Here is an 18,499-nt window from a genome sequence, read left to right on the forward strand (position 1 = left end):
GTTGGGAGGGGCTGAGTTTACTTCTTGCCTCCTCCACCTGGCCCCTTGCGCCTGCCCTGGTCCAGCCATACCTGAGGTAGAGGTACTGAGCTTGCTCAGATGTTCAAGTAACTTCTGGCCCTGCTGCAGATCCAGTTTGGTGGGGAAGGGGCATCCCGTGTATCCCCCCTTATCTTTACAGAACTCCAGAAACCTATGGTGTACATATGACATTTACACACTGCCGCAAGGTCCAGAAGGGGCTTCCCTCCCATCCCCAGTAGAGGCCTAGGCTAAGCCATAGTCCTGCCACATGGGGGAAGAAGAGGGTGAGGACTTTGGCCAAGCTGTCTGACCAGCTGCCCTGAGGTCTGGTGACTTCAATGGGGCTTTTAGAAAGATAGTCAGAGTTGGGAATTGCCTGAGCCACACCCAGCTGCTCTCAGCCAGGGGATGTGCACCCTCCCCCAGGACCCCCAGGGGGCGCTGATGCTCACACTTTCCAGTCGGGGTCATGGCCCAGGAGGAGAGGGTTGCCCACCACAATGAGCAAGGCCTTGGCCCGGGTCACAGCCACATTGAACCTCTGGAAGAAAGAAGTAGTAACTGTCATGGGAGGGAAGGGCTGTAAGGAAGAAATAGTTCCTGCCACCTGCCAGCCCTCAAACCTTGGGGTTCTTAAGGAAACCCAGGTTAAAGTCCAGATCCAGTTGCACAAAGTTCTGGCTGCTCCGCACGGTGGAAATGATGATGACACTGCGTTCCTGGCCTTGGAACTCTTCCACAGAACCCACCTGGAGGGGGGGCAGGGGGCGAGAGGGGCAAGGCCTGAGCCGGGCAGTTGGGAGTTTCAGAGGGGTACTAGAGGAGCCCTGCCTAGGGGAGAGGAGCTTGAGCCGGGGGAGCATAGTACTTCAGAGAAGCCACCAAGGGATTTATAGCCACAGAACAAGGATATGGGGGTGGGGGGAATCTCGTGACAACTGAACTAAATGGTGTTTCAGAACAATGTTTTTTAAACATCTCTAAAGATAACCATGCAATGTTTCCTCCAGTCGGATAGGGGCTGGGCCCAAATCTGGGTTGAATACATCTACTGGCACACTATTCAGGTGAATTGTCTTTTTAAAAAAGATTTACTTATCTTGGATAGAGACAGAAATTGAGAGGGGAAGGGGTGGATAGAAAGGCAGAGAAAGACAGCTGAAGCATTGCTCCACCACTTGTGAAGCTTCCTCTCTGCAGGTGGGAACCAGAGGTGTGTACCTAGGTCCTTGCACACTGTCATTGTGTGTGCTCAACCAGGTGTACTGCCACCTGGCCCCCAGGTGAGCTGTCTTGCCAGCCTTTCTTAAAAACAGAAAATCCTGGGCTGAAGAGATACCCTAATAGTTATACAAATGATTCTTGTGCCTGAGGCTCTGAGCTGCCAGGTTCAATCCCCAGCACCACAAGCTAGAGCTGAGCAGTGGTCTGGTAAACAAATAAACACCCTGTGGGTTTAACCTGCGGGTTTAAGGCCCTGGTCCCCACCTGCAGGGGGGGAAGTTTCACGAATGGTGGAGCAGTGTCACAGGTGTCTCTATTCCTCTCCTCAATTTCTAGAAAAAAATAATATATATTCCTAAGGACAACTAACTGGATGGGTTTTGTTCATATATGGAATACAGATGACAACAACAAATGAATTTGTGGGGGGAAGAGGGGGGGGAACCAAAGTCTCAGATTCTGTGAAAACTATAGTGGTTATGGGAGAGGGTTCAGGGGGAGCTGCTGTAACTTCTGCACACCATGTATGGGTGTGAAACTCTTTTTTATGTTTATTTATTTACTTTCCCTTTTGTTGCCCTTGTTTTACTGTTGTAGTTATTATTGTTGTTGATGTCGCTGGATAAGACAGAGAGAAATGGAAAGAGGAGGGAAAGACAGAGGAGGAAAGACAGACACCTGTAGACCTGCTTCACCGCTTGTGAAGCGACTCCTCTGCAGGTGGGAAGCTGGGGGCTCGAACTGGGATCCTTATGCTGGTCCTTGCACTTTGTATCACATGTGCTTAACCTGCTGCGCTACCACCTGACTCCAAGGGTGTGAAATTCTAAGCCTGCAGCTTTACAATGTTGCAAGATCCCTAATGAAACTAAGCAATTGAATATAGATAAAACTAAAAAAAAAAAAAAAAAAGAAAAAAGCCCTGAGCCCTATCCCAGGTCTCGTGAGTCAATCTCCATGGGCAGGCATGGAAGTCTAGAGGCACCTCTTTCCAACCTGTCACCTAAGGGGCTGGAAAGAAACACCTGTACCCTGGCTCTGCCCCCAGATAGCTGGAAATGCTGGGTAGGGCAGGCAGCCTTCAAACTCTCCAGATGATTCTAATCTGCAGCTACTGTGGCCAACTGCCACCTAAGCCCATGCAAGTATTGGCTGACCCAAAAGCACTCTTACATGTCAGGGACTTTAGACTTTATCCTTAGAGGAGACGCCCCAAAGCTGGCTTATCATAAGCATCATGTGAGGTGATTGGTCAACACAGAGGTTTCCTGTCTCACTCCAGACCTCCATGTTGGGATCCAGGAATGGGAGCCCTGGGGAAGAGTCCCTCTTCCTCATCAGGTAGACTGGGTGGGGCAGGGACTAGGGTGGGACTAGAGCAAGGCAGGAGCCTTTGGCAGTGGGGGAATGAAGGGAGCAGGAACAACAGTGAAAGAGCATGTCACCTTCAAGTCCTTGATGTCATCCAGTCCCCGAAGGTCCTTATCAAGTTTGGTGATGCAGTAACGGATTTTTTCCACCTGAAAGAGGGGGGACAGGTGCCTTTCTCTCCTGCTATTTCCCCAGTGCAAAAGGGAGCTGGGCGGGTGGCCAGGAAACTGGGGCAATTGACTTTGCAGCTTCTCCAGCTCAGGGGTTGGCAGAGGCCCGAGCTGGAAGCTCACCTAGGGGTTTGGCAATGAAGGTGGTACCATCTGGAAGGGGTAGGGGCCCCTACACTCTGTGGGAACAGAGGGCCTGACCTGCTTCCGGTATGGAGAGATGACGCCCACGTTTCGGGGGCTCAGGCGGGCTTTGCCCTTCTTGGAGGAAGGGGCCAGAAGCTGCTTTAGGTAGGTTGTCACCGTGGCAGCTTCTTCAGGGTTGAAGAAAGATGGGCTATTGCCCTCACGTTCGTCCTTGCCCATCACGCCATGGAAGATGATGGGAAAGCCCTGAATGTGGAGTGGGGTGAGATGTCAGGGGCACCCTCCAACAGATTGCCCTACCCTCTCTTCCTCCCACATCCAGTTCCTTCTGGGTAATTTGGGATCCCAGGCAAAGGAGACAAACAAAGGGAGAACCTTGTGACTTGCACTCAGGGTCTCCTCCCCTCCACTTTCAGTAGGAAAGAAGTTGGGGTGTCAGGGTGGGCACCAAAGACCCATCTGACTCAGCTTCACCTGTCGAGGTAGACCCTCCCAGTTGCAGAAGCGCTCTCGGTCCATGGTATCAGCACAGGCTTGTAGCTCATTTTCATAGTAGAGTCGGTTGGGAATGTCCAGGATGGTAGGGTGAGACCTGGGAGGCAGATGGAGAAAGAGAAAGACCAGGGCTGGGCTGCTTATGCTCTTGTTCTACCTGCTCCAGGTCCACACATACTTTTCTGGCTAGCAGATTTATGTAACCACTGTCTGAGGCTAGTTAGTCTATTGTGACTGCAGATAAAGGGACTAAAGCATAATGATTATACGAAAGACTTTCATGCTTGAGGTTCCCAGGTTAAAGGTTCAGTTCCCTAGCACCATCTTAAGTCAGCTGAGCAGTGTTCTGGTAACAACAAAACAGACAAAAGGGAGGTGTGTGGAGGGTAGGGGTGGGGGAGAAGCAACAGTCTATGGATTTAAAGGATCAGTCCAGTTAAGAAAATAAAAATGGGGCAGGTGGTGGCACACCTGGTTGCACACATGTTACCAAGCACAAGGACCCAGGGTTCAAGCCCCCAGTCCCCACCTGCAGTGGGAAACTTCACAAGTGGTGAAGCAGTGCTGCTAGTGTCTCTCTCCCCCTCCCCTCTGTCTATCCAACAACAACAAAATAAATAGTAAAATATATAAAAAAAAATGTAAAAAGAAAGAAAAAAACATGTGACCCAGAAAGTGGGATAGTTTAAGTAAGAGCTTAAGGCTTGGAAGTGTGAGGCACTGAATTTGATCCCTGGCATTGCATGTATCAAAGTGATGCTCTGGTTCTCTCTCACACATGTTAATAAATAAACAAAGCCTTTTAAAAAGAGGAGGAGGAAGAAAAACAAGAAATGAGGTGCTCATTTTCAGGTTACAATTTTGCCAAGGACAGTACAAAAAAAACAATGGCAGGGAGGCCCAGGAGGTGTTGAATTATCAAGAATGAGGTCTCCAGGTCAGTCCCAGACATAGCATATGTCAGAGTGATCTTCTGATTCTCCTTCACCTCAATACATAAATTAATAAATATTTGGGGGGAATACTATAGCAGAACTAAATGCTATTTTCTGATGAATTATATTAAAAGGAATAAGGACTAATAACACATTATCTAACATTTGTTGAACCCTTAAAAACCCAAGGAGTAGGAACTCTGAGCATTTTACAAGCATGAATTCATTGACTAGAGGAAGAAAAGCTGTTTAATTTGCATACCAATTAGGTTTATGTCCCTATTCTCCTCACTTCTAAGACTGGGAACTTCAGATGGGCCAGACCACCGCCGCCCCCCCCCCCCCCCCCGCCACCCCCAGTATACAGACAAGCAAGCCACTCTAGAGTGAAGCCACTTGCTAAGTCACACCACCAAGAAGCAGTAAGGAAGGGCCCAAGGAGACCTTGACCTTTCAGTTCAGTTATTTCTGCAGCCTCTGAGCAACAGGACTGCAGGGTGGAACCTCCAGGCAGGACTGCGCAGGGGTGTGAGGATGCAGGAGTACCTGTAGTTGCGTAGCAGCTTGGTTATGAACTGGGGGTTATAGCCGTCAGGGCCCTTCTTGTACAGTGAGTTGTAGGTAAGCAGCCGTTCCAGCATAGAGTGCCCCAACCCGAATCTTTGAGTCAGTGGGCAGCGAAGGACGGGTCCCAGCTGCCGAGGGTCTCCTGCCAGCACCAGCTGCCCTCCTGGGTTACCCAGATCCTTGACTTCCATCAGCCCTGTGAGTCAGGGTGGCAGAGGAATACAGATGAAGTGTGGCCTCCCTGATGTCACATAGGGTGACCCACTTACAGCCTATCCCTGAGTCCCTTACCTGCTATGGCCACCAGACTCTCAGGCTCCATGGAGTGGCCAGCCTCGTCGATGAAGATGTGTGTGAAGTGATTGATGGGAAACTGGGCTGAGACCAACCTGGAAGGAGTCAAGTTAGGCACTTGACTACTTATCCAAATGCTTACCCAAGCCAGTACCTCTCCCACCCCCCAGACCCATCTGCTCTGCCTACTACCTCTACATACCTGCTGGCAGTGATGAGAGTGGTAATTAAGACACGGTATTCCTGCAGCTTCTTCTTGGCAGGAAACACATACTCTCCCTTCTTTTCATCCCAGTTACAGCAAGGCTAAGAGCAGAGAAAAGGAATCAACTTTCTGCTACCCAGTATCACCCTCATGCTGGCTCTAGGAACTCCAGATCAGTATATTCCCCCCTTTCACTTTATAGAGGGTATTCTTGCTTCATTTGTGACTACACAGCAGGTATCAGAGTCCAAGCCTACTAGTTTCCAGTGCCCACCCTGTGACCCTCCCCAAGCACCTGCCGTCCCTTGGCTTGGCGAGCTCCCCTGGGTACCTTGATGTCCTCAGGCACCAAGCGAATGTCCCTGCTAGGGGCCAGAAGGCGGTAGATGGAGCTGGGCAGGTGGACCCGGAGCCGCTGACAGAGGAGGTCAGCCCCCGAGTTGGACGGAGCGCAGGCCAGGATGTGGGCCTTAGGCAAGTGCTTCACCACCTGGGGTAGGGAGAAGCAGTGTGGGAGGCCAGGTCCTGGCCTCCAGGGGGAAGAGGAGAGGGAGGGTCTCAGGCCTGATTCAGGCTGATGCAGGGTGGCATATGCTCCACAAAGCTGAGGGAGGTAGTGAAACAAAAGGCAGGTTTGGGTGGGTGGCTGGGGCAATTGTGCACCCAACTGAGCACACATGTTACCATGAACAAGGACTTGGATTCAAGTCCCCAGTCCCCACCTATAGGGGGCAGGCCTCATGAACGGTGAAGCAGTACTGCTGGTGTTTCTTTTTCTCCCTCTCTGTATCCCCTTCCCCTCCAATTTCTCTGTCCTATCAAGTTAAAAAAAAAAAAGAAAGAAGGAGGGAGTCAGGCAGTAGTGCAGTGGGTTAAGCATACACAGTGCAAAGCACAAGGACCGGCATAAGGATCCCGGTTCGAGCCCCTGGGTTCCCACCTGCAGGGGAGTCGCTTCACAGGCGGTGAAACAAGTCTGCAGGTGTCTTTCTTTCTCTCCCCATCTTCCCCTCCTCTCTCCTTTTCTCTCTGTCCTACCCAACAATGATGACATCAATAACAACCAAAATAATAACTACAACAATAAAACAATAAGGGCAATGAAAGGGAAAATAAATATTAAAAAAAGAATTTAAAAAAACAAAGGTAGGTTTGGATCTCCAGCCCTTCAAAGGACTAAAGTGCTAGTTCCAATCACACAGTAGTTAGTGCTGAACGCTGTTGCAGGAGATGCTCAAGCCTGTGACTGACAAGTGAATGGCCACTCCAAAAGTGATGCAGTGCCCAGCCTGCCAGACAACACTCAATGACCAGTCACAATGACTTTCGATGACAGCTCAGCACAGACACTCCAAAATCTGGAGGGACTCAGAATGTGTGGACAACTGCCTGGTCCCTGCAGGAAGCAAAGTATAGATCCCAAGTCTGTGCTGGGACCTACCTGCTTGATTGCCTCCACTAAGGTGACAGTCTTGCCAGTGCCTGGAGGGCCAAAGATGATGTAGGGGGCTGGACGGGTGGTGCCCATGACAATGTGCTCCATGGCCTGCAGTTGTTCTGGGTTTGACTCCAGACTCCGGTCATAAAGCCTGGCATAGCAGATGGGGCCAGGGATACATTATCTAGCGTCCTGGAGGCCTCCCTACTTCCATCCCCTGCACCCTGTTCCATGTAACCCCAGAGCCTCTGCCTGCGGTCTCACTTGAACTTCACATCTGAGGGCAGTGATGGACAGTCACGGGAGGCCTCAGGGAAGAGCATGGACCACAGTGGCCAGCGCCCGGTCAACTCTAGGGCACGGTGCTGCACCCGCAGGGCCTGGCGATTGAAAGTGAAGTTCACCTTGAAGGTCAGTCCATTCACATAGCGGTTCAGGAGGCTGTAGGAAAGGAGGAAACAAAGGAGGCACTCCAATTTAAGGTGTGGGCAGTTGTGAAAGCAGACTCTCCAGGGACTGGCTGAGTCCCCTTTCCAAGACTTCTAGGCAAAACCCTCTAGGAGAGGAAGCTGCTGTGACATCTCAGGGTCCCTGAAAGTATCCTGCCCCTTCCCTTGAGGTCTCTTACGGAGACACCTTAATGCTCTGGTTTCAGAGAGACTACACTTTTCTGACAGCTCAGGCTCTTTCCTGCCCTGCCCTAAGCACCCACCTCTTAGAAAAGCTCAGCTTGACACGGTCCATCTCCACCTTGTGCACAAAGCCCTTATAGGTGACTCCCTCGTCCTGGTGTGTCTCAGAGGTTAAGCTGGCAAACAGGTGGTCACCCCGGAGCACTGAGGGGCGACTTTCAGCCACCCCAGGAACCTACAAGGGTTTGAAGACAAGCAGACTACTATTCCAGGAAGGGTTACTAAAGGATACAACCAACTCTGATCTCCAACTCCCTGATTCAGGGAGCTTTGCCTCACCCCATTCCCACAAGACAGGGCAAGAGTCAGAGGACAGAAAAGACAACCCATCCCGTGATGCTCAGAGATGGTGAGGTCAGCATTCCTGGAACCTCCCTAAGGTATGATTTCTGGACTTGGAGGCATCAGCTTCCTGGTTTGTTTGGCTGCCCTCGTGATTAAAGGCAGGTACTTCTCTGTCTTTTCAATCTTGTCCAAGGGCCAGGGAGCTAGCACACAGGACTTGCTTGCTTAAAGTCCCATGTAACTCACATCTCACATTGTGCTAGACTTCCCCTATCACCCCAGTCACCCCTCCCCCCGACACACACACACGCGCGCGCGCGCACACACACACACACACACACACACGTGCGGTCCTTTCCTTAGGTACATGTATGGAAATCCAGTCTGATGTATCCTTCTGGACTTATATGTGTACATTCAACACCAGAGGGTTGGAAAAGGCTCGCAGCACTGTGCTTTTCAGGTGAGGGAACTAAGGCCCAGAGAGAGCAAGAGACTTGTCCAAAGGTACATACTGGCAGATACCAATGTGTGAAGTGACACCCACATCCGGTTCAGCTCTCCCTATTGATCTGTTCTTTTTTGTTGTTGTTATCAACAGGGCTTAAAAAGCTTCCTCCAGAGCCATAATACTCCCATGTTGTGTACTGGTGGCTTGAACCTGGGTCGCACATATGGTAACACAGGCACCCTACCAAAGTGATCTCTCTCACTGCTCCACTGGCCCTGACTTCTCTTAAGCTCAGGATGTCCTTTCTGCTCTTTGCTGAGGACTTGGTGGCTGGAGCAACTTCACCCTTCTCTTGTTATCCTTATCCCTGCCTACCACCGCTGAGGCCACCCTCCCGGTGTCCCATCAGAGATGCAACCTCCAGGGTGAGCAGCTCAGAGCTCCGGTCGACAGGCTCCCAGGTCATGGGCACTGACTCCAGGTCATAGTGGCGGATGTCATGCTCCATCTGCAGCTCCTCCAGGTGCAGCAGCAGCCGGAACTTCACCTCATAGTTGGTGCACCTCAGGGCTGTCTTCAGCTGGGCCCTGGCAGTGATGATTGAGGTGAGGGGAGTAAGAAATTGATGGAGATGGCAACCCCCAGCCCCAGGAGTATCCACTCACTACCCTCTCAGCTCTGGACCACAAAAGCAAAAGGAACCAGGGCAGAGTAACAGGGCAGAGAAGAGAATGCGGATCAGAGGAGATGGCCCTCACTCCCTACCCCATTCCCTCTTTCAGGTGCCCCTGCCTCTTCTTGGTCATGAGTCAGCTATAGACCCTAGGTCCTGGAAGCTTCTCCCCCCACATCCTCCTATGACTCACTCCTTTACCGCATTCAAATGTCATTGCTCAAATGTCAACCCCTTCTGAGGCCAACACTCCCTGCCCTCCACATAACAACGTCAAGCCACCTCTTATCCTGCTTTGATTTTTAAAAAATATTTATTCCCTTTTGTTGTTTTATTTTTATAGTTATTATTGATGTTGTTGTTGTTGGATAGGACAGAGAGAAATGGAGAGAGGAGAGGAAGACAGAGAGGGGGTAGAGAAAGATAGACACCTGCAGACCCGCTTCACCTCCTGTGAAGGGAACCCCGTGCAGGTGGGGAGCCAGGGGCTCGAACCAGGATCTTTACACTGGTCCTTGCGCTTTGCACCACCTGCGCTTAACACACTGTGCTACCGCCTGATCCCCTCCTGCTTTGATTTTATTTGAGCCCTTCATCTCACTTATGGTACTATATGAGATTATAAGATCAAAAAAAAAAAATTTAGGGTTAGTTTATTTATTAATGTGAGAGAAAAAGAACCAGAGTATCATTCTGGCATATGTAATGCCAAAGATTGAACTCAGGACCTCATATTTGACAGTCCAAGGCTTTAGCCACTGTGCCAATTCTCACGCCACAAGATACATTTTTTTTTAGGACAGAGAGAAGTTGAGAGGGGAGGGGAAGATAGATAAGAGAGATAGACATTTGCAGACCTGCTTCACCACTTGTGAAGTGACCCCCCCCCCACAAGTGGGGAGCAATTTCTTTGTGATGGCTAAGTATTCAAAAAATACTGTACTATGTATAAAAGTCAACTATAGATCAGTGTGGTCTTGGTCTCTCTCTCTGCCTCTAGGGTTAATGCTGGAGCTCGGGGCCAGCACTACAAATCCCTTGCTCCTGGTGACCACCCCCCCCCATTTTATTCAATAGGACAGAGAGGAATTAAGAATCGAAGGGGAGATAAAGACAGACACCTGCTCAGCTCTGGCTTATGGTGGTGTGGGGGGGATTGAACCTGGGACTTTGGAGCCTCAGGCATAAGAGTCTCTTTGCATAGCCATTATGCTATTTACCCCTGCTCCCGGAACTAAATCTTGGAACTCAGAACCTCAGGCATGAAAGTTGCTTGCATAACCAACCTCTGACTATCTCCCCAGTTTCATCTTTTTTTTTTTTTGCCTCCAGGGTTATTGCTGGGGCTCAGTGCCTGCACCATGAATCCACTGCTCCTGGTGGCCATCTTTTCCATTTGTTGTTGTTGGATAGGACAGAGAGCAGTTGAGAGGGGGAGGGGAAGATAGAGGAGAGAAAGACAGACACCTGCGGACCTGCTTCACCGCTTGTGAGGTGACCCACCCTGTGGGTGGGGAGTTTGAGGCTCGAACCAGGATCTTTGCACCAGTCCTTGTACTTCATATTATGCTTGCTACTGACCAGACCCCCTCTTATGTTTTTAATGAAATTACACAACAGTGGCCTAGGAGGTGGTACAGTGATAGAGCACTGGGCTTGTAGGTGTGAGGTCTTAAGTTCAATTCCTGTCACCAACATGTGCCAAAGTGATGCTTTGGCCACTCTCTTGTGAAATAAATCTCCCCCACCACCACTAATTTCCACCAGGGTTATTGCTGGGATTTGGTGCTGGCACATGAATCCACTGCTCCCAGCCACTAATTTTTCCTTTTTTCTTTTTCTTTACTTGATAGAACAGAGATAAACTGAGAGAGGAGGGGAAAAAGAGAGGAGAAAGACAGTGAGACACTTGCAGTACTTACTGCACCACTCATGCAGTGTCCCCAGTACAGGGGCTTGAACCAGGTGCCTTGTGCGTGGCAATGTCTGTGCTCAGCTTGGGTGCCCAACACCCAAATATATATATATTTTTATATATTTTTATATTTTTTTTACTAATGAGGAAGGAGGAGAGAGAGAAAGAACCTAGACATCACTCTGGCACATGTGCTGCTGGGGATTCAACTCAAGGACTCATGCTTGAGAATCCAATGCTTTATCCACTGAGCCACCTCATGGACCACTATTGTTTTAAATAAAGTTATTAAGATAAACCACCTTTGTATGGCTAATTGACTCCTGAAGAGAGGCTGGCTCATGCAGCACATGATCAGTAAAAGGAGGTGAATGGAGTGTGGAAGCTGAGGATGAAGGCATGGGGAGGTGAGATGGAGTCAACAGGGAAAATGTAAAGTAGCATGAAGGTGCAGGTGGTGGGACTTACTTGATCTCAGCAATCTCCTTTGGGGCAGTAAAGACATTTGTTCCCTGAAGAAGGGTAGGTAGCAGCTGCCGAAGGCGAAAGGGTGGGTAGTACGTCCCCAGTGCCATACTTAGCTCCAGGTCATAGCCCTTTGCTCTGCAAGAGTGCAGAAAGGAGAGCTTTCATACACATATCCCTCACCTGCAGATCTGCAGAAAAGACTCCTCCCTGGAGGGTACATATACTATTTGATTCCACTCTTATGAAATATCAAGAACAGGAGAAAAAAAAAAAGACAGAAAGCATATGAATGGTTACTTAGAGCTTGAAGACAACTGGAGTGTATTAATGGGATGAAAACTAAAGGGTAGAGGTCTGTTTTGGAGGTAATGAAAATTTCTTTTTCTTTTTTAATTATCTTCATTTATTATTGGATAGAGACAGTCAGAAATCAAGAGGGAAAGGGAAAATAGAGAGAGAGAGAGAGACTGAGAGACACCTGCAGCCCTGCTTCACCACTCATGAAACTTCCTCCTGCAGGTGGAGACTGGGGGCTCGAACCTGGGTCCTTGTGCACTGTAACACATGTTCTCAACCAGGTGCTATGAAAATTTATAAAACAGACTATAGGGATGGTGGCACCAGTCTGTGAATATACTGAAAGCACTGAATTACACAGGCTTAAATGGACGAGCTGTATGGTATGTGAATGAATCATCTCAATAAGGTTGATAGAAGACAAAGGATGTCTGCAGAGAATCCATCACCCAGGTGAAACTACTTAAAATTCCCTCACTGTCCTCATACTAGCTGCTCATCTACAACCTTCCTCCTAGACAGAAATGGTCTCTGAGACTCCAAGGACTCACAGTGAGCAATTGGGGAAAATAGCTCAACTGGTAGAGCATGAGACTTGCACATCTCAGGTTCCTGGGTCAACCTCTGGTGCTGCACGGAGCCAAGTGGTACACTGGCTTGTTTCACACATGAAAATTTATCTCCTATGTAGTAAAATAATTCTTTCTTATTTTTCTTTTTTGTTTGTTCACTAGAGCAAGGCTCATCTCTGGCTTATGGTACTGGGGGGCAGGCAGGAGGGAGGTGGGGAAAATTGAACCTGGAACCTTTGGTGCCTCAGGCATGAAAGTCTATTTGCATAAACATTATGCCATCTCTTAGCCCAATAAAGTAAATCTTAAGAAAAACACAAACAAAATATAAAACAAACAAACAAAAAGCTTTCACTGAGGTGCTCTGGCTCCTAACTCTGCTCTTTACAGGACACACACTAACTACCCCCACCCCCATCAGTGCACCCTAGGCCAAACTGGGTTGGAAGGAGGAATTACCGATCAGGTCTCTCTCCTTCTTCTATCCGTCGGGTTGAAACAGGGTTCCTAGTGATCTGAGTCCGCTTGTAGGGAGTTGAGGGCTTCAGCTGTGCAGCCAGGGGGCTATGGGCGATGGCAGCCAAGAATCGGGCGATGTAGAAAGTGCCAGCTTCCTCTGAACCTGACTCCCCAGGTCCCAGCAGCTCCCAGAGCACCGTGGCTGGGAAATAGCCCACAAAGCTGGTCTGACAGTGGACACGAAGTTCATAGCATTCACCTGGGAAAAGATGGCTGAATGCATGAGTTGGGGGAGGGCAGAGGGACCGTCCACCAACACCTCATACCCTGGTGACTCCAGCAGACATTCCATTCCTAGGCACCAGCTAGCTCTTTCTGCTAGATACAACCAACCACCCTACAGAAAGCTTCCAGAAGACTAGATCTCCCCAGGGCTAGCTGCCCCCAGCCCCTATGATTCCACCACTCCTCCCCTTTGGAAATCCACTCACCGGGGCCCAGCGGGCAGGGCAGCTCCTTCTTGTCATCATAGAAGACGAACTGGGAGTTCCACCAGAGTGAGAAGAGGTGGGTGAGGGTGACAGGCTGGCTGCCTCCATTTCGAAGTCTCAGAGTCAGCACTGCTTTGCAGTTCAAATCCAGGTGGATGAGCAGCTGCCCATCTCGGGCTTCATGGGGCCCCTCAACTTCCACATCCACCCCATGTTTCCCGTGAAGATACTCATTCCTGGAGAGTGAGGGAGTTGAAGATGGGAGCTAGGGCCAGAAGGGCCTGAACTGGAGATTGTCCTCCAGGGAGTTCTAGGCCAGGGAGGTTGGCCAAGCGCCAGCTGTCCTCAGGAAACCCACCCTTGTCTCCCTGCCCCCCTACCCCCACTCCTAGCAGGAGGCCTAACCCTAGCCTGCAACCATACACTATTCCCTCAGCCAGACAGCCCCCTACCCCCCAATCTCTTTCTCATACACACATGCACACACCTGTCATAAAAGATCTTGGCCAGCAGTGACTTATGCTGTTTGCTGATATCTGACCCCAGCGTCATGATCCTTTCTTCAGAAACTGGCTTCTTGGCGCAGCGGTCAAGTCTGAAGAACCTGACCCGGGTCTTGGTGACGTAGGCCAGATTTGCAATCTTCATCCCATACAGCATAGAGGAGAAGCCAGGGGCCCGGGTCCCAATGCTGCCAGAAGCAGAGGAGACTGGGAAGTGAGGCAAGGCAGGGCCTGTGCAAAGCACAGTGGCATGCTGGGGAGGGTGTCAGACACCAGCCTGGCTGTATGACAGAACAGGACGCAGGGACAGAGACTCAGGCTGGGAGTTGAGGAAATGTGTTGAACTCTTTTAATGTTTTAAGGGAAGGTCAAAGTATGACTGGGATTGTAGGCTGTTTCTGTAGGGGAAAGGTCTAATTATGGGCTTATGATTTGGAGGACTAAGAAAAGAGAAAGAAGTGAAGAGGGTTGGGGAGGCAGCATAATGGTTATGAAAAAAAACTTTGTCTGAGGTTCTGAGGTCCCAGGTTCAATCCCCAGCATCACACAATCAGAGCTGAGCAGTTCTGGTTTAGAAAGAAAGGAAGAAAGAAAGAAAAAAAGAAAGAAAGGGAGAGAGAAAGAAAGGGAGAAGAAAGAGAGGAAGGAAGAAAAGAAGGAAGGAAGGAAGGAAGGAAGGAAGGAAGGAAGGAAGGAAAGGAATTTTTTTAAATGGGGGGAGGGTAATATTTGGGACAGAAAAAGAACAACCCAGCAGAAAGAGCTGAAATCCTAAGGGGCTGACAGAGAGAGGGGCAGATCTGGGGCCCAGCCTGAGGGTGAGTGATGAGAAAAAGGGTCAGAGAGAGCACAGGTGGTCCAGTGTATGTGGGCAAGGTGGCTGATCAGACTGCACTTCTACCCGAAGCCAAAGGGTACAGGTGGAACCAGCAGGAAGGGAAAGGATCCTTCACCAGAGATCAAATAGCTTGTTTTTGTGCCTAGAGAAGGTGAAGACAAGGAAAACTGGTCAGAAGGACAAGCAGTTCAGAGATTAGAGCCTGGAATTCCGTTTAGTCAACTCCATAAACACTTAACAGAGACCTGTTATGTGCCAGACACTGCGCCTAGTGCTGGGGGTTGAAAGGTAATGGGCCTGGGCCCCATCCCAAAGAGCACACTGCACACATAAATCCCTACTCCCTGACCAGCACCTCAGTGGGCCAAAGAAGGGTACTAAGCCCACCCTACGGACAGGGGAGGCGCCCCCAAGAAGGTTTTCCCAAGGGACAGTCTCAGAACTGAAGTACAAGAGGGAAGGTAGACTGTGAGCCAAGATGGAAGGGTCAACAAATAAAACACACATGCTGAGGGGCTGGAGGACCAGCCACTGAGCCACCTCAGGTGACTCTACTTCTGAAAGCCTCACTTTTCCTTCTCTATAAAATGGGGATAAGAGACAGTCTGACCTGGTGGGGAGGCCCTGAGGACCATATGAGACAAACACTACAGTGAATCACAGAGCCCAGGTCTTGGCACATAGGATTTCTCAGTAAGGCGAGCTAAGATTAGTACCACACAGTTGGCTTGTACTAGGGTGCAAGGAAGGAAGTGACAGGAGGCAGCAGAGGTGGGCAGGGGCCAGGTAAAGCAGTTTTGCATGTCCAGTAATGAAGCCTAAACATGTTGAAGGCCATTACCCCTCCCTTCCTCATACCCAGGAGTCAGAGGGCATGGCCACCCTACACAGACATCTTCATGATCTAGATAACCCTCCCATGATGCTAATTTATAGGGAATGTAAGAAAATCCTAGTTCTTTAGAACCATGGAAATCCCCATTTAACTACTTGGGTTAAACCAGCATGCTCTTGCAAACAATTAGGTCATTTAGAGTCATGGCTGTTTCCCTAGGGCCCCCTGCCTGGAACTCTGCCCCTCTCCTTCAATCAGAGTGACAACTATTCTGAAAACTTTTGAGTTAGCTCCAACTTGCTTTTAAAAAAAGATTAAGTTATTTAACATCACAGAAAAATGTCTAGTAAATGTTAGCTACTAGTATTAGTATCTGTATTAGTAGGAGTAACAGTAGTGCTAATTGTGGCAGGAGGAGGAGCAGGAACAACTTACTTTCAGCCCGAGTCAGAGGCTACACTGTGGCTACAGAACCACTTCTGTCTGGTGGGTGTTAAGCAGGGGAGTGGCAAGATCATGTTTGTATCTCAGATCACTCTGGCATCAGGATTGGAGAATGGATTTGCTGGAGGCAAGACTGTAGGTAGGGAGACCAGTTAGAAGGCAGCCACTGCAATAGTCTAATCAACAGATAACAAAGGCTTGAACAAGGCAGTGGTAAGGATAGAAGAGAAAGGACCAGATCTGCTCATTTTCAAGAAGTACAATTAGCAGAATTTGGTGACTGATCAGAGCATGAGGATGGAGGGTGAGAAAGAGGAGGAGGAAAGGACAAACAAAAGGCTTGGTTTCAGGACTATTCTTGAGACCGAGGTAAAGAAAGGAGGAGATGGATAGAGGGACTGACTTTTGGGTTCAAACATGCTCAGGCTGACGTTCTTGTGGTTCAGAGGACTCTTCACCTGGGAGGTGGCACAGTGGCTAGAGTGCTGGACTTACAAGCATGAGGTCTTGAGTTCAATCCCTGGCATCACATGTGCCAGAGTGATGTTCTGGTTCTCTCTCCTCTCTATCATAAATAAATAAATAGAAGCTCAGGTCAAAGTAAAGATGAGAGCCAAATATTTGGTAGTCCTTAGGCAGTAGTTACAACCATAGAGGTATCTGGGGGGATCTTTCTAGGGAATGTGAAAAGAGCTGAGTTTTTAGTAGTCTGACAACAGCTGAGATCAAGCCAATCTAGGGAGGATGAGAAAACAAAGAAATCCCCAAGAGAGGGCAGAGAAGCAGGAGGACCTCTCAAAAGCCAGTTATTGGAGTCAAATGCTACTGCAGGGTCCACTCACAAAAGGACTACAGTCAGAGGTTAACTGAGCAGCATCCCTTCACTGACACCAAATTCCATTTATCAGGACACAAGTCTCAAAGTCAACAGAAGCCAAGGATCCACAGGGTTTTTGATACCTGCAGTCCCTTCAAGCACCTACACAGATTGATTTGTGAATAATCTGTACAAGAATAACTATTCACCCCTTGGGTTTTATAAAGAAATAGTGTGAGGAGGCGCAGCGCGGATTAAGCATATGTGGCGCAAAGCGCAAGGACCAGCATAAGGATCCCAGTTCCAGCTCCCAGCTCCCCACCTGCAGGGGAGTCACTTCACAGGCAGTGAAGCAGGTCTGCAGGTGGCTATCTTTCTCTTCTCTCTGTCTTCCCCTCATCTCTCCATTTCTCTCTGTCCTATCCAACAATGACAACAATAATAATAACAACAACAGTGGCAAACAAGGGCAACAAAAAGGGGGGCAATGGCCTTCAGGAGCAGTGGATTCATAGTGCAGGCACCAAGCCCCAGCAATAACCCTGGAGGCAAAAAAATAAATAAATAAATAGTGTGGGGGCCAAGAGATAGCTCACCTGGTAGGGCAGTTGTCTTAGTATTCATGAGGTCCCAGGTTTAAGCCCCAGCACCATGTGGGAGCACCACCAGACATTCCACAGATGGTGGAGAGGTATGGTGGTGTCTCTCCCTCCCTGCCTCGCTCTCACTGAAATAATAAAAAAACAATGAAAAAATTGACCTAGAAATGTGTATACATGAGAATACAAAAGGGGAAAAAAAAGTTAAGGAAAGGAAAGCAGTGTAGGATGGTGAAAAATATTCTGTGCTCTTGGCTGAATCCTGGGGTGTGACAGAGCTCTCAGTGAATGGAACGAGGAAGGAATGTCCCCTGTAAATCTTGCCGTCTCTGAGACACTTGCTGACATCGGGGGCTCAAGATGGCCAGATTTCCTGACTTTTAAGAGAACCCCTCAAAACTGTAACACGAAATAGCCTATTTTTGAATATTTCTGCACAGGCAAAGGGCAGGTGGAACTTCTGTGGATGCTGCAGCTCACACATTTCTCTACATCTGTTACCATTACTCAAATCCATGTATCCTCGGTCTAAGGCGACAAACTACTTAAGAAATAACCAAACCGGGTGCTGCGCAGTGGTGTACTAAGTTGAGTGTACATGTTACCATGCTCAAGGACCCAGGTTCAAGCCCTCAGTCCCCACCTGAAGGGGGAAGCTGCACAAATGGTAAAGCAGTATTGCAGGTATCTCCCCCACCTCTTTCCTTTTCATTTCTCTGTCTCTCTTCAATGAAATAAAAATAAATAAAATGGTAAAGGGGAAAAAAAAAGAAGTAACAAAACAAAGGGGCTGGGGAGATAGCACAGCAGTTTACATAGCATATATATACACACATACATATATATATGTATATATATATATATTTAAAATTATTTTTAGAGATAGATAAGTGAGCTATTTTGCCTAACTTGAATGCCTGAGGCTCAGAAATCCCAGGTTGATCCCCCAACTGGTCCTCCCCACCAAAAAAATGTTTAAAGTGCATTTGTTAACTTATTTTATGACATAGAAGGATGAAGAGAGGGAGTATGAAAAAAGGAAGACTGAGAGGGCCAGGTGGTGGCGCACCTAGTTGGGTGCACATGTTACAATGCACAAGGACCTGGGTTCGAGCCCCTGGCCCCATCTGCAGGGGAAAGCTTCACAGGTTGTGAAGCAGGGCTGCAGTTGTCTCTCTGTCTCTCTCCGTCTCTATCACCCCTTTCCCTCTCAACTTCTGTCTGTCTCTATACAACTGAATAAAAAGATTATTTAAAAAATGGGGAAAAAAGGAAGACTGCAAAAAAGGG

General features: G+C 48.9%; 1 protein-coding gene across 5 annotated transcripts in view; it reads right to left on the bottom strand.

Moving 5' to 3' along the window:
- Positions 1-18,499, bottom strand: part of MOV10 (Mov10 RNA helicase) — a 45,924-nt gene that overhangs the window by 326 nt on the left and 27,099 nt on the right. For 4 of the 5 annotated variants that reach the window (XM_060201867.1, XM_007526947.3, XM_060201869.1 and 1 more), the window contains exons 3-20: positions 13,661-13,864; positions 13,174-13,409; positions 12,683-12,941; positions 11,355-11,489; positions 8,717-8,885; positions 7,583-7,737; positions 7,135-7,311; positions 6,874-7,021; positions 5,764-5,922; positions 5,430-5,533; positions 5,225-5,322; positions 4,913-5,129; positions 3,411-3,528; positions 2,991-3,182; positions 2,694-2,768; positions 648-773; positions 477-565; positions 72-193 (exon numbers count right to left, since the gene is read on the bottom strand). In XM_060201867.1, the coding sequence (XP_060057850.1) occupies positions 72-193; positions 477-565; positions 648-773; positions 2,694-2,768; positions 2,991-3,182; positions 3,411-3,528; positions 4,913-5,129; positions 5,225-5,322; positions 5,430-5,533; positions 5,764-5,922; positions 6,874-7,021; positions 7,135-7,311; positions 7,583-7,737; positions 8,717-8,885; positions 11,355-11,489; positions 12,683-12,941; positions 13,174-13,409; positions 13,661-13,864 (2,783 nt within the window). Of the gene's footprint in view, positions 1-71; positions 194-476; positions 566-647; positions 774-2,693; positions 2,769-2,990; positions 3,183-3,410; positions 3,529-4,912; positions 5,130-5,224; positions 5,323-5,429; positions 5,534-5,763; positions 5,923-6,873; positions 7,022-7,134; positions 7,312-7,582; positions 7,738-8,716; positions 8,886-11,354; positions 11,490-12,682; positions 12,942-13,173; positions 13,410-13,660; positions 13,865-15,784; positions 15,927-18,499 lie in introns of all 5 variants that reach the window. The other variant, XM_060201870.1, reaches the window with a different exon arrangement.

The sequence above is a fragment of the Erinaceus europaeus genome, chromosome 11 (genome assembly GCF_950295315.1).
Source record: "Erinaceus europaeus chromosome 11, mEriEur2.1, whole genome shotgun sequence".
NCBI classification, from domain to species: domain Eukaryota; kingdom Metazoa; phylum Chordata; class Mammalia; order Eulipotyphla; family Erinaceidae; genus Erinaceus; species Erinaceus europaeus.